Source organism: Centruroides vittatus, unplaced genomic scaffold, assembly GCF_030686945.1.
Source record: "Centruroides vittatus isolate TY-2023 unplaced genomic scaffold, ASM3068694v2 contig_134, whole genome shotgun sequence".
Taxonomy (NCBI): Eukaryota; Metazoa; Arthropoda; class Arachnida; order Scorpiones; family Buthidae; genus Centruroides; species Centruroides vittatus.
In genome coordinates this window covers 1,473,346-1,487,829 of record NW_027120852.1, presented here as the reverse complement: position 1 = coordinate 1,487,829, position 14,484 = coordinate 1,473,346, and the positions used below count along the sequence as shown (strand labels likewise).

The 14,484-nt window shown below is 44.2% G+C and overlaps 1 protein-coding gene across 1 annotated transcript; it reads left to right on the top strand.

Annotated features, from left to right (window-relative positions):
- The first annotated feature begins 722 nt into the window (after positions 1-722).
- On the top strand, positions 723-13,309 carry LOC136990791 (tubulin polyglutamylase complex subunit 2). The gene is made up of 7 exons (XM_067289223.1): positions 723-863; positions 10,142-10,221; positions 11,226-11,313; positions 11,410-11,547; positions 12,451-12,564; positions 12,930-13,090; positions 13,161-13,309. Exons 1-7 carry the CDS (start codon positions 785-787, stop codon positions 13,248-13,250), a joined length of 750 nt encoding a protein of 249 aa, XP_067145324.1. The 5' UTR covers positions 723-784; the 3' UTR covers positions 13,251-13,309.
- Positions 13,310-14,484: the final 1,175 nt, after the last annotated feature.

Genomic DNA, 14,484 nt, shown 5'->3' with positions numbered 1-14,484 from the left:
GGGAGACCGCCGACAAAAGACACCAACTCCGCTCTTTATTCCGTACGGGCCCGTCCTGTCTCCGGCCTTCTCCCTCGCTTCTCTCCTTCCGGGAAGAGGGAGAGGGGCGGGAGTCGAGTTCCGTGGGTGGGGAGGCGGCCCGATTTTAACGGCGGAGCGGATGGCCGTAGCCGTTAGGTGGTAATTACCGGAAAAGCGGAGGCCCCCTCTCCGGTCGGCAGAAAAGCTCCGTGGCGGAGGCGAAGGAACTCCCGGGACGGGGTCGGGCGGGCAACTTGCGGGAATCCGAGGTCCGTATCGTCCCGGAATCGGAAGGGCGGACGGTGGGTCCGGGCCTTCGTCGTTTTGATTTTGTGTCCCGGCGGTCTCTGGCACGGCCGGGCGGCGCCCCGACCCATTCCCGGTAAAACTCCGCCGCTTTATTAAATTTCTGCGGGCGACGAACGGACGGATCGATGGATCGATTCCGGCCTAAGCCGCCGAGCCGCGGTAATTACTCGACACCCGACAGAAAGGGGTGGCGGCCGTAAGCCTAGACGTTGCCTCTTCGGATCCGGCGAGTCTCGTTCCTCCCAACGTTAGAAGTGGTCCAAGTCCGGTCGGCGACTTTTCCGAGAGGACCGCGGGAGAGGACGGAGACCGTCAAATAAATAAATAGTCCCGGTAGCCATTGCCCCACCGACGGGAGGGAAAGAAGAGGCTGGCGGACGAATAAAAATAAACGTAATCGATCGGACGGAAAATAAACCGCGTGGGGGCGCCAGGCGCGTAAACGGCGGCAGTCATGTCGGAGAGACCGGCCGGGCTGTTGGATCTGTTCTCCTTCGTCGACAACGTCACTCTGGGCGTGGCCAAGTACCTGGGTGAGTCCGACGTTTCTTTTCCTCTGGCCGTCCGCGGCGACTAAACGACGGCATTTACTCTATTGCCTGGCTAGACCATTGTCCGCCCGCGCCCCAATAACCCACGCAGTAACTGCTATACTGGCAGATGACGATCCGTCGCGCTGCTGGCAGCATTTTAATATAAAAATTGCATTTATTAATTTATGTAAATATAATAATATAAATATATTTTTCAAATTATTTAATTAATAGCCGAAAATAGTTGATTTAAAAACTGAAATAAAAAACTGGTTTAAAAGAGTCGTTTTCTCGTCCGCTCTCCACGTATCGGTTGTTATTATTTAGAACCGTCGTTAAAGTCGATTTTTATGGCAGATTTGTCATTTAAGAAGCTTCGCGTTCTCGAAACTTAACGAAAGACTGTATTGCCGATAGAAATTAATGCGGTTTATTTCGTTTAAATGAAATCGATTATGGAAGATGTCACTTCCGCTTCGGATAGGCTTAGACCTATACATTTTATGTAACCGGCACCCGCCGGATAAGTGCAGCTTCCGGTTGCTCCGGAGTTGTTATTAACCGGCGGATTCCTTATTGTCACCTCGTCAGCCCGCCGAGCCGCAATTTGTAATCGTATTTCAATTTTTAAAATTTATAAATGGAATCGCGTCGCTTCCGGTCCAGACCGAACGTTCGTATACGGTCGATGGGGGCCTCCCGCCCTTCGGCTTTTCGTCCGTCTAATTCTGTTCTCCAGATTAAAGAAGAACGACTGGGAACGTCTAGGCCCTGCAATTTGAAAATTGCGGCCCGACAATCCTACTTCGTTCGTCCGGCGGGTCGTGTAATCTGTAGATAAACACGTAAACCAGCATTTATTTGCAGATTACTTTAAATAAATTTTAAAAGATTAAACTGTTATAATGGGCTGTAAGAGACTTTATAGCAGACTTTAGACTATAGTGATATACTCTGCACTGCTCTCTTAAGTAAATTAAATCATCAAAACCACCCGCACCACATAGGTGCCTTATCTAACATATTCCTATCAACTATTGGAAAAGTTTCGGGATAATAATATAGCGGCTACGTCCGCATGAATGTATGCAACCCTTGCAAAGCAAGATGGGAAGCAAGGTTATTGAATAAAGTTGGAGTACCAACCTCCTGACGAACTGTTAGGAAGGATGGACTGCTCCATTTAAGAAGATTTAAGAAGAATGGGCTGTAAGAACTGTAGACAATATTTACAGTACAACCGTAGTTTACGTGAAATTATAACGTTACATCGCGTCGACGCGGTCGTTATCTCTGGATAATTGCCGGGGTTGGCGGGCATCGCCGTCGTCGTCATTTTTATTTGGCCGCCTGGTTCCGCAAAGCGCTACCCGGCAGCAGGTACAGTGAATATATAAAAGAATACAAATGAATTTACGTGAGAAATAATACGGTCGAAATTGTCGAAATACAAATACCATTCCGTGTACAATGTACAGTAATAACGTATATAGTAAAACAAAATGAGTTACAGGAAAAATAAAATAGAAATAAAGCAAAAATATGTAACAAAGACATATTTACAATAATTGTTGTAGTTGAGGAATAACAATGGTGACAAAGAACGAAAGCTAGAGGGAACTGAGTGGAGGGACTGTTGTGACTTTGTTGTGGGAAGATATGAGCTGTTTGAAGTAGAAGTAAATGTTCTTGTCTTCTATTAAGTAATTGCGCACGCACGGCCATCCCCTTCGTTTGAAACAGCGTGCCTTAAAAAGTGACCAGGCACGGATAGCGTGGGACAGTAAAAGATATAATGGAGGGGAGTATCGGGAACGCCACAGATGGTGCGAAGGTCGTTACCGCGAAGGGTGAATCTTTGGAGGTAGTTGAAAAAACGGCCGTGACCAGTGAAAAATTGAGTGGTAGAAAAGTGCGGTATAAGCCAGGCGTTATCGAAGAAATCCTCGATAGAGGGGACGAAACGGTAGGCAGTAGAGTTGCGTTTTTGGTCCCATTCAAATTGTCATTGTTGAGAGAGATAAGACCCGCAAGACCCGCTTGATATAAGTCTGAGGTATTTTATCGTAGGTCTCTTCCACCTCCAGATCAGCGGCAGCGGACTTTGCCAGAGTATCGGCACGTTCGTTACCAGTGGTTCCAATGTGTGCCTTTATCCGAGTGATAAAGTAACTGTTGTAGGAGTAGGAAATAATACGGTGCTCCATGCTGTTGCCAACGAAATAATAATCGTTGGCGACAGGATGGAGGGAGTGATTGTATATAACTTTGATGGGAATGGCGGACAGTAACCGACCATCCCAATACCACGGAAGATACAAAATGCAGTAGTAGTAGTTAGATGGCAAGTTTTTCAGATTCGTCTCCCATAAATGCACGAACGATACTATTGTAACGTTTAATTTTTTAAGTCGTCTCGAAAGAAAACACGAAACTGCGGCTTTAAACGGATATAAAAATCATACCGTTGGGAAAAAGAATACGGGAAAAGGTGCAAAACCGTCGGTAAACAAAGTTCCCAACCTTGCCACTGCCGGGAAAGCCAGATGCTTACTAACCCAAGAAGAATTTGAACAAAAACTTGCAAACTTTGTAGTACACGCTACGGTTCCTTTGCCAGTTGTTGACCATTCATATTTTTAATAAAATATTTCGACATTTACATATCGCGGATTACGGACTCGGGATAATTAGTGGTAGAACGTTAGGCAGAAGAATGAATAGATTATATACAAACACCAAAGAAAAATCGAGAGATGTGTTAAGTCAAGTAACGTCTGTACGTAGTGTACGGTACAACGGTCGACATATGGTCGGGAAAACAAAGGTCGTTTCTAGGTGCAACGGTACATGGGATTGATGATAATTGTAATAGAATATCCGCGGCACTGGCACGCGGCCCATTTCGTAATACTTATTCTACAGAAAATATTACCGAATTATTATCGCATATTCGTGGAGAATACGATATTGATGACGAAAATATTACGGCTACCGTGACGGATAACGGTTCTAATTTTGTCGAGGCATTTAAAGAATACGGCGTTAAAGAAAGTAGGGGGAAGGAGGACGACAGTGTTCTCGCAGACACGGATAACGTGGACGAGAATATGCCAACGAGTCGACCGAATCGAGCGAATACGAGTGCAATAAATTTGACAAATAATACCGTTATAATACCACACTTCCCGTGTCTTCCTAAACACACACGATACATTCAATTTAATCGCTTCTGTAGACCCGATGAAGTCGATAAAGGTTTCGATTAGGTTATACACTCGCGCGTAGCCGTAAGATGTAAATTAGAACAACTAAATACGCTGGAGTTCCATTACCGTAAGCCCATTGTACGCTCCCTTTTGGAAAGCGTGAAAAACGATTTTCGCATATTTTTACTTTCTCATCCGAGCAATCTATAAATGCAGCCCGAATTCGAGAATAGATGGTTATCGTATATACCACGGAAATATCGCGATAAATCATTAACTGCCCCGAAAGACAGCGTTATGGCCGAAATGTGTAGAAGAAAACGAGAAATTCCCTTTCGTATAGAGTTCGTGGCGCCCTCTGTCGGAGACAAATCGCAACCGCCGCGTTAATTTTAGATAAAATTGCTTCCTTTCGTTTACTTCACCCATTATCCTGCCGCATTTCCGGGGGGTAAACGCGTGGAAGAGCGAGACGCTAGGGGACGGCGGAAGTTTTCCGGAAAATGGTAACGGCCGGACTCCTCGTGCCAAACCTTCCTTCTGTTAATTTCGGACTAGGATTTAACCCTTAATTCGTTTTGGTCGGAGACCGGGACATTCCATCGACTCTTTTTATATCTTTATTCGGCACTGCATTGCCAAAATTGTTTCGATCTCTCTTTGGGTAACAAAAGTTTTTAGAAATACGCAAATATTTTTTAAAATTATAAAATCTTTTACCGGAGAAAGATGAGAACAATCGTCGGAACACTACAAAACACTTTATTTGCTGTCTACTACACTTTTTCTAGTTAAGTACGTCGTCGATTTCCGTCGCTTTATTTAAAAATTAATGCGATTTCTACATTGGATTACCGCCACACGTTCTTTGAATCTTTTTCTCTATACGGGATTTTTTATACTATTTCTATCGATAATGCATTTATTTTCTTCGCTATGTATTACCCGCGGATAGCGATGATATTTTAATCTTATGGCCGCCCGGCGCTCTTTAAATCTTACTTCTAATGGCTGTCGATTTCTCCTACATAATATACTTTTTGTGTACGACTACCATTTAGCCCGTGAACTACTCCAGTAATAGATAATCGTTTATTTTTCTGATTTGTCACGTTCTAAATTCTCGACTCTAACTTCGAACGCTTCGAAGTTCGAACTTGGCGCGCAGCGAAAAATGCTCTCGAAGCGTAAACTCGATGTGTTATGTCTGTCTCTCTCGCTCTCGTATTACGCTTATATGTTTTCGGTGCTTTTTTCGCTTTATTTTTAGTGTGTTTGGTTATTCGTCGATTTTTAACAATTTCTTCCCGCAGTCATTTTTCGTCGACAGCTTTTGGGCGCCCTTTAATGCAAAATTTTCCGAACGGAACTTCCGAAACCGTATTCGACACGTTCGAAGTTTAGCGGCACCTTCCCCATACACATTACAATTGTTTTTACCATCCGTACGGCGCTATATCCTTTTCGAAAGTCGTAGAGCGTAATCCGAAGACATTGTAACTTTATTGTGTCGAAATAAAATTGAAGTAAACGGTTTACAGTAAGATTCTAAACCGAGGATAGTCTGGCATAATCTATAATATGTTAAATTTTACCACTGTTATAACTGAATCACATTTATACGTTAAGATGCCAAGTCGGAGGGGCGCCACCGTTAAATGCGATTTTCATTTTATTGTTCGGTATTTACGTATTTTATTTATGGTTTTTGTATTTTAATTTATTATGTATCGAAACGGGTGTTGTTGGGAGTCTGGGAATAAATTAATTAACTTTCCGTTATTTCTAATGGGAAAAATTGATTCGAAGTTCGAACGATTTCCCGGAATGAATTAAATTCCTCCAAGTACGGGGCACCGCTGTATATTCATTTTCGTAGGATTTGAACTTCACTATATTTTTTATTCAGTTATTTAACAATTTATCTGGAAACCCATTAAAAATTTATAATTTAGTCCAAGTTTGTTCTTTTAACCTATCTTTTAAGTGCGGTCCTTGTCCAAATTTTGGTCCAAGCCGTAACAAAGTTGTTCTTTTTTATACAGGGGACAATAGGATTTCTAATCGATTGTTTTTAACATTATATTCTTTTTCACGCGTTCAAAATTTTGCATTATTTTCTTATCTTACAATTGTTATATTCTATTATTATTTTCTAATTGGTGCTCGAATTCAAAATTAAAATCTTTGATTCTTCTATGGTATTTTTGTCATAAATCATCTACGTGTCTGGCAATAAATTTTATTCCGTGGAATTTCGCTAATTTTCGGCCTCTTACCGTTCCCACGCGAATACCGTCCGATGGCCTAAAAAATTGTTTTTCTACTTTAAATAATTATTATAATGACAGTATTTTATTAAATCTACTAACCGCGCTTCTATATTTAGGCTATATTTTCAACATATTTTCTATTTCACGCCATTTGATCGAGGAGTACGGTACGTGGAAGTACCGTACATCTAAGCTTAAAATTCCGTAAGTCGGTCATTCTTATTAATTCGGCAGAATTTTCTTTTTACGAATAACTCCAAGTTATACGAAGGCGAATTTCTAAAGTCCACGCTTCTCTCCAGAGTTTTTAAATACGGCGTTCCAACCTTGGCAAAATTGGGAATTTTCTCTCTCTCGCCCGGTGTAATGTAGTCTTTTATTTTTGAAATCCCCTTCCGATCTTTCGCTTCTAAATACCTCGCTAGATGTCGCTTCAAGTTTTTTATCGTCTTTCTCGTCGCTTTATAGCAGTTACTATTCGCGATATACTATTCGAAATTCGAGTGTTGGCGGCTATTTGTGACGCTTTCCCCTATCTACAGGTCGGTCTACCGAAACAGAAACGCCGGAGTAACTTTTAGCCCAGTTTTGGGCATATTTTCTCTCGGCAACTTCCAATTCGATACCGGACGTCGTCTGGTTCTCTCAAAATTCCCTCCATGGCGCGTTTCCCATATACCGGAAGTCGAGAAGGACGTGTTTATACCGCCCCATATCGAATTTAACGTTATATTTCCCTAAAATTTTCCATTTGAAAGTAAAGAAAATAAAACTTTTTACCTTACGATTTAGAATTATTTCTTTTTGTCTGGTTTACGCGGCGTAAACCAGACAAAAAGACTAGATAATTTGAAATTCAAAATTAAGATTATAAATGTAATTATAAATTGATTGATTTACGGTTGAAATTGGCTGCAAATCAAATACTAGAGTCCGAATACTCCGAATACTTAGCGAATTTTTATTACCTCGTAGCCTATAACTTAGTTAACGATTTATTTAATGTTTATTATTTAACCGGCTCTATTTATTTCGCCCTATTAATAAATTATTAAGTAAAAAGAAAAACGATTTACTAAATTTTAAGAAACGAAACTTTAAACTTTTGAATTTCAGTTTTAAAGTAGAATTTTTCGGCCACTCTTAACTCCGCCGCCATTTCGAATCGACAAACGGCTCTTCTCGTTCCCACCCGAAGCCGATTTCTGTTATTTTTACTTAGAAAAACAAAAATTCGAAAACGTTCGGCTTCTTTTCTAATCGCGAATTAAACCGGAGGGGTCGAACAGGCGCCGTCTGTCGGATACCGGGGCAACTATTGATAGGCGTGAAAAAATAAAATAAAATTTACTCGTTCGAATTTCAAAACCTCGTAATGGTAAACGAGATTTATACCGTTCGAGCCGCGGTAATAAAAAGGTATTTATCAATTTTTCGGATATTTTTCATTTTTGCGTAACCTTCCTTCGGATGTTTTCGGATCCGCCACTGTCTCCGCCATAGGGAGATGTTCGTAGTACCGGAATTTACTTTTAATCGACGTATCATTCGAGATCTCGATCCCGAAATACTTTCGAGTATTCGCCACGGTTTTCGCCCCTTTCTATTAAATACCGTAAAGATTTCTTTGTTACGGGGCTACAATTTGGAAAAATTGTACACCTATAAATTCCTAGTGTTGTCCGTGGTCTATTTTTCCTTCATTTCGAGAACGGAGGCAGATAGATGAAACCCGACATCGAATGTGGAAATGTTTCCAATTATAAAGCACCGACCAGTTTTTGAAATTTTATCGAGTAAAAGCCACTGGCTAAGGTAACTTTGGCCGGGATTTTAATAATGTTTTGTAATTACATCTATTCGAATAAGGGTGGATTGTAAGAAGGAATAAAAAGGTCCGTAACTGCCGGAGCCGAGGAACGCCTAGGATAAACCGGCAGTTATTTATTACGACGTCCGGACGGCAATTTTTAACCATCCTTTCGTTAAAAAGAAATCGTGACTTTGAGTTCGGACCGGAAGTTCGTTTATAGTTAATCGGGGTCTCCGACTCCAAAGCTATCCGTAGTCTATCTGGATTTTAGTGGTATTTCGCCCCGCGTATCGTACTTCTCCCGATAAGAATCGAGTCGGGTCGGTCATCTAATTCCGTTGTGGAGAAAATTTTCAACCGAAATCGCGTGCTTTCCGGTCCAGACCGGAAGTTTGCGTATAGTTAATCGGGGCCAACGGCCTTTAATATTTCCATACCCCATCTCGATTTCCATCTACCTAACTCCATTCTAGAGATTATCGAAGGACGGACGGACGAAGAGTATAGGTCCGCGATTTGAAAATTGTATCCCAGTAATACGATGACGAGGAAAAAAATGTAACTGTTTATTTTAAACTAAGCAAAATTTAATAGGATTACCGGTGGTCTATTCTACAAACAAATAAAAACACTCGTCTTATAATCGAGACGAGTTAATAATAATAATGATAATAATAAGCGCAGAGTCTAAACGGTTAGGAGTGGAAGGTCGAAATTTGGTACGTCGCTAGAATGTACGCTAAGAAGGGATTTTTGGAAAATCCTCCGGCGGAGGAGAGGGAGAGGGAGAAGGTCGAGGATTACCCCGAAGAACTCGGCTTCTACCGTACTTTTTTAGATGCGGGTCGTTGCCTTTTTACGGGAAATGGAACGTATTTTTGACCCGTGCAAAAGTTCTGTAATTAGTCTCGGAAGAGGTTGAACCTAATTCTTGCACCCGGTGAAAACGGGTAAGATGGACCATAATCTAATAATCTTAATCCTGGCTATCGGTACTTTGTGCTCGAGCAACGCCGGGCTCATCCGCTAGTTTTCGATATTAGCCAGGTTTGTCTCCAAAACGTCAAGGTCGAACGTCGAGCGCCGATTACAAGATGGCGACGCTCGACGTTGACGTTTTGGAGATGAAAATGTCGGCCGCAACCCGGCTATTAGTTTAATGCCACGAAGAAAACTAGACCGACGTTGATATCGGTGTCGATTACCGATAACGACTATACCGACGGCCGCCAAACGCCATTCGTCGATCGTTCGTCTTAATTTATGGCCACGGTCTCTCCACCCTCTCCATTCCGTCGTGGTTATCGGGGTGTCGTTTTCAAATTGCGCACGGTCTTGGGTTGGTCTGCCCGGGTTAACATCCGGGACGGAGTCGAATAGACGACCGGCACGACTCCGTCGTCGTGGGGAGAAGTCCGACCTACCGTACGGGGGCAAGAGCCACTAAGAAGACCCACGGGGTAAGGAAAGGTTAGAGGCGGGAGACCCCGATTAACCGTGCGAGAACTCGGGTCCGAACCGGAAGTTAGGCGATTTATTTTAATTAAAAGACGATTAACAAATGCGGCCGGGACGGCGACCACGTGGCAATAAACGAAGGGTTTTAATATTGACCGAGAAATATTACCGAATAGGCAAAATACAAACGCCGGGAAAGGTATTAAATTTTAAAGTCGTATTTACTGGAGAATTTACTTTTCGTCGGACGATATTCGTTATAACAGTTCGTGGGTCGGCACCGTAGGCTACATTTTACGTTACGGCTTAATTCCGTCTTTATAAATTACGTTATAACGAAACCGAAGACGGGACGTGGGTTTTCTATCGATCCGGGGCCGGCTCAAAAATTAAAAATACGAAAACTTAAAAAGCTTTTATTGCGAAATGGCCGAGGGCGCCGGTTTCTATTCCCGGGCCTCGGGGCGCAGATCCAGGCCGGAAGTAGAATGGAGCCTTACGAAACGTCGTCCTTACTCGTTTCAGAACACCTGCCGACGGTTCAGGCGGTGACGGTGATCGAAAAAGAACCGGTGGACGCCTCCGCTCTGACCTCCTGGGAACAGGTGAGTGGCGTTAATCTTCTAATCTTCTAAAAGGTGCCCGGGCGGTTTTTCTATACCGTATTGTTTTCGCGCCTAACAAAACTATAGACTTTGTCCGGTGCCGGCCGTAGCGCCTATATTGTGGCTTCTCCTCCGGTCGGCCCGCGTCGTACCCTTTCCGAATTTTGCACGATGCTAAAACTCCGTTTCCGACCGGTAGGCCACTCGGAGTGAGTGCCCACTACCGCCGACGAGCCGGGCAAAGTACGACGGATGCCGGAATCCGGTGGAGGCCGCCGCAGACGTTTTACCGAATGCGCGCGAATAGCGCCACCGGTAATTCTCTAGGTATTTGGAAACGGCGGTTCCCTGGCTTATGTTCGGCACCGTACGCGTGCGGAACGCCACCTTCTGCCGGTGGAAGATCACCAAACCTTTCCGAATTTCCGGACTGAGGCCGGGGCGGTACGAGGTGGGAAGGGTAAGAAATCGACCGATAGGGAGCGATTTTCTGTCGGCGGAAGCGGATTTGTACCGGAGCCGTGGTTACGCCGCTTCCGTTAGCGTCTCGGTCCGGTCGTTCACCGCGTGGCCGCGGAGTCTTTTCGGACGACCGCCTTCCGGTCCCCGTCGGTCCCCAAATTTTCGAGGGTATGCTATACGTAGAATGGTTTTAGGAGCTGTTTTTATTTCTAAAGATTTTACGGTTTTATGGTGCGTAGATATGTATTGTTTTACCATGTTAGGTCCCGGTATATAGTTATGCATATGTCTTAATAGAGCGCCTACCATACCTTATTGTATAGTATTTTCAGGTAATATATGTACCGTACGTATGTACAGTACAGTACGTAGGTATTTTATACGGTTTTCGACACTCCCGGCCACGATGCCGTGTTTCCGCGCGGCCGGTTAATCGGAGGCTGGCCGTATTTAAAATAAGAAGGAAAGGAAATAAAATTTGTGCGGCGGGCGGGCGGCTTTACACCCACTCCCGTCGATAGTAACCGGCGCTCTCTTTCCAGCGTCACAACTGCTGTCTTCCCGACGACGCCAAAAGCTTTTACTTGGCCACCGACGGGCTCCAGTTAAAATGGAACGTCAAAACCAAAGGTGAGAAAGGAGAGAAACGGATCTCTTCCCCGGGAAGAGCTTTGTTTCTCGTCCTTTACTGTTAAAATCTTTCTCCGGTAATGTTGTTTGCGGCAGACGAGTCGATGCCGGGAGGGGCGCTGGAAATCAACTGTTTGGCCAAACTCAGGCGAATCACCCCCAAGCAGAACTGCCTGCACTCCGAATTGCCCACGTTGGTGGATCTGGAGAGCGACTCCGACGCCGACGACAAAGGTCAGTACTTCTCCCCAGCGCCTTTAAACACAAATGGTTCGTATTTTTTTAAAACTCGGCCGTTATCGGATTTTATTTACAATATAACTTATATTTTTAACTACGAAAAATAAAATTGTGCGTGGCGCCGTTTGTTTCGAAATTTTCTATATTTTTAATTATTATCCAATGGCAAAAGCTTAATTTTCGGAGTACGTAAAAAAAGTTCTAAAGACTAATACGTCCGATTTGGCTTCGACCCTCTGTAACTTCCCAGCCCGGCCATCTTTGGCCTCCAAAGGTTAATAGCCCCTCGTGTACCGGCCATCCCGCCAAATTTCGTTTCTTAATCTTGGCCCCGTCCCGAGATATTAAGCCAAAGCAAGTACACGCGTACGTATGGACGGATTTTCTTGACTCTTGGATTGGGGAAGTGTAGAAACGTGGAGATTTGAAAGTACTGTACTCCGGCTGTATACTGGCTCAAATTTGACACCGTTCCCATACTTTCCCTCGTTGCGTATACGTAACGGTCGGGAAAGTAAGTGTTTAAGAACGACTGCCATCCTCACCGGCTCTTTGTAAATCGGATGGTAAAACATTACGCCACTTTCTAACTATATTCTTTCGCGGATATAATGAAATATAAACAAATTTCTTTTTCGTGCCCTCCCACCGCGTGTAAGGGGCCCCGCTCGGCCGGCCGGGAATCCCGCCCCGTCTTATTTTTCGGACGTCCCGCTGGGTGACGGTCGGGGAAAAAAGGATAAACGATTCGACGGGTCTCTTTTCTCTGCCTTTTCCCGCCCGACGATTAGAGGGCCGAGGTAACCTGGGATTTTGGCGGTTTCCGGACGTATGCTTTTTCCTACGCGTGACGTAAGACGTCGGCCAAGGAAATAACGTTTCCGTTCTTACTTTTAGAATGCGACGGAGGAATTCCTTCTAAACCCAAATTCAAGAACAAGTGCAAGGCCTTCTTACTGGACCCCTGTCAAGGAAGCGGCAAAGTCTGCCTGGTTTATCCCGGAAAAGTCGGTAAGTGGCCCGTCTTTTTTTAAGGTCGCTGGGGTGGGGACGTAAAATATTATATTTTCGGTAGGCCGCCGCTTTTCTCTTCTATTTGTTTCTCCGGAAGATGGCCGGGCAACGCGCCGACACTCGGCAAAAGACGAGCTACTTAATGTCTACGTAATTAATTCTTTTTCGGTGCCGTTTAAAATTCTTCGGCAACGTTTTTATCGTTTTCGAAAAGCCACCGGCTCCGGGTTTTCGTGGTGTTTTCGTCAAGCAAATGTTTGTAAGTCCGATTTTCCGCCGGGCATTATCAATAGCCTACGTCTGGCCTAAGCTATAATCCGACCGGACGGCTTTAAACCGTTATAAGTACTTTTTTCTGGCAGAAAACGCGGCCAGCCCTTCCGTCTGGTTCCTAGACCGGGCCTTGGAATGGCATTATCTGTCTCCGGACTTCTCCTCCTACCTGCGACTGGCTCTGGTGCATTTGGGAATCCCTCACTGGCAGTACGTCTTCACTCCGTGGGGACCTCCGCCCAAAACTAAGGTATGTTTCCCATCCCTTTCCCTATTTTAACTCTTCCGTATTCCTTATTTACGTAATCCAACACCTTCAGCAAATTCTGTCGGCTTTCGTATCGGAGAGACTGGCCATGGACCAAATGGTGCATTCCACCATAGGAGGCGTCAAGTTACCCCCGGTGTGAATTCCAACTTCCGGAAGACGGTTTCCGAATAATAAAGCCAGAGTGTTATTTTAGAAAAAGTCTGTTTTATTTACGGTCTTAGACTCGGACGGTAAAAAACGAAATCCGAGACGTTACTTCAATTTTAACTTTTATTATCGACATTTAACCAAGTCGTTTGTTGCCCGTGGAAATCTCCCCCCAACGGCTCTGTACTCGACGTTACGTTATCCACGAAGCAACACGCATCGTTTCGTTATTTAACGGGCGAAGATCGCAGTCACCGGGTTTTTTAAAAATTTTATACTATAAACGTTCGAATGGCGCCGCCGTTACAAATAAGTATATTGGGACCCGGCCGGCGAAAAGTTCGATTAGCGCCGGTTTAGACCCACGGACCGGAGGTTTTAGGAAGACGGAGTTTAAAAAAACACACCAGTTTAATTAATAGTTTTTGCCGTACGGAGTGGGTGGAATAAGGAGGAATCGAACGGGAAGGGGAGAAACGTTTTTAACTTAATTTTTATATTTTTCTCGACCGGGATAAATCCAAAACGTGTACATTTTCGTTAAAAATCTCCCGTCGAAAACTAATTTTACGCTATTTGAACACGGTCCGCAGTTTAATTTTGGCGTAAGTTAGGGCCTAGAAACCGTCGACCGTCGGTAGAGACCGACCGCTGGGGTGGTTCCAAAAACCGACGATTTATTCGTCGCCGTGGGAAAAAGGTAGAGGAATCCACCGGGTTCGGCGAAAGGAAAATTTCGACCAATTTTCGATCCTTCGCCCGTTTTACCCGCAAAGGTAACTTTTTTCGACGTACGTCGAATAAAAACGAAGACCCCGATTAACGGTAAATAACGGGAAAAGTCTGGTTCCGCGTCCAGTAAATAATTCGTAACACCGATATAACGCTCTTAAATAATTACGGCATTCTGCCCAATCCGAAATCTATTAATTACCGTCGGGGGACCCGTGCCCCCAGTTGAATCGGTAAACATTAACTACGTTACTTTTGTCAAAGCCGCTATCGGTTAATGTCTAAACTTTATTAGTTATCGGGCTGCAATTGGAAAAAAATTGCGGACCGTCGTCCGTCCGGCTTTGCGTAATCCGAAGAATGGTGTTAGATAACGAAAGACGAGACCGGATACGGAAACCTGGGGGGCAGGAGGCCCCGATTAACTATATACGTATTTCCCGAGCAGACCGGAAGCGGCGTTGTTCCCATTAAAAACTTTTCCCGGAAAGCGG

What these genes read in the sequence shown, in the direction of transcription:
- LOC136990791 (XM_067289223.1), top strand. Translation starts at nt 785, where the DNA reads ATGTCGGAGAGACCGGCCGGGCTGTTGGATCTGTTCTCCTTCGTCGAC. An exon ending in ATGGAACGTCAAAACCAAAG is followed by an intron (nt 11,314 to 11,409) that starts GTGAGAAAGGAG and finishes TGTTTGCGGCAG; the next exon opens with ACGAGTCGATGCCGGGAGGG. An exon ending in GGTTTATCCCGGAAAAGTCG is followed by an intron (nt 12,565 to 12,929) that starts GTAAGTGGCCCG and finishes TTTTTCTGGCAG; the next exon opens with AAAACGCGGCCAGCCCTTCC.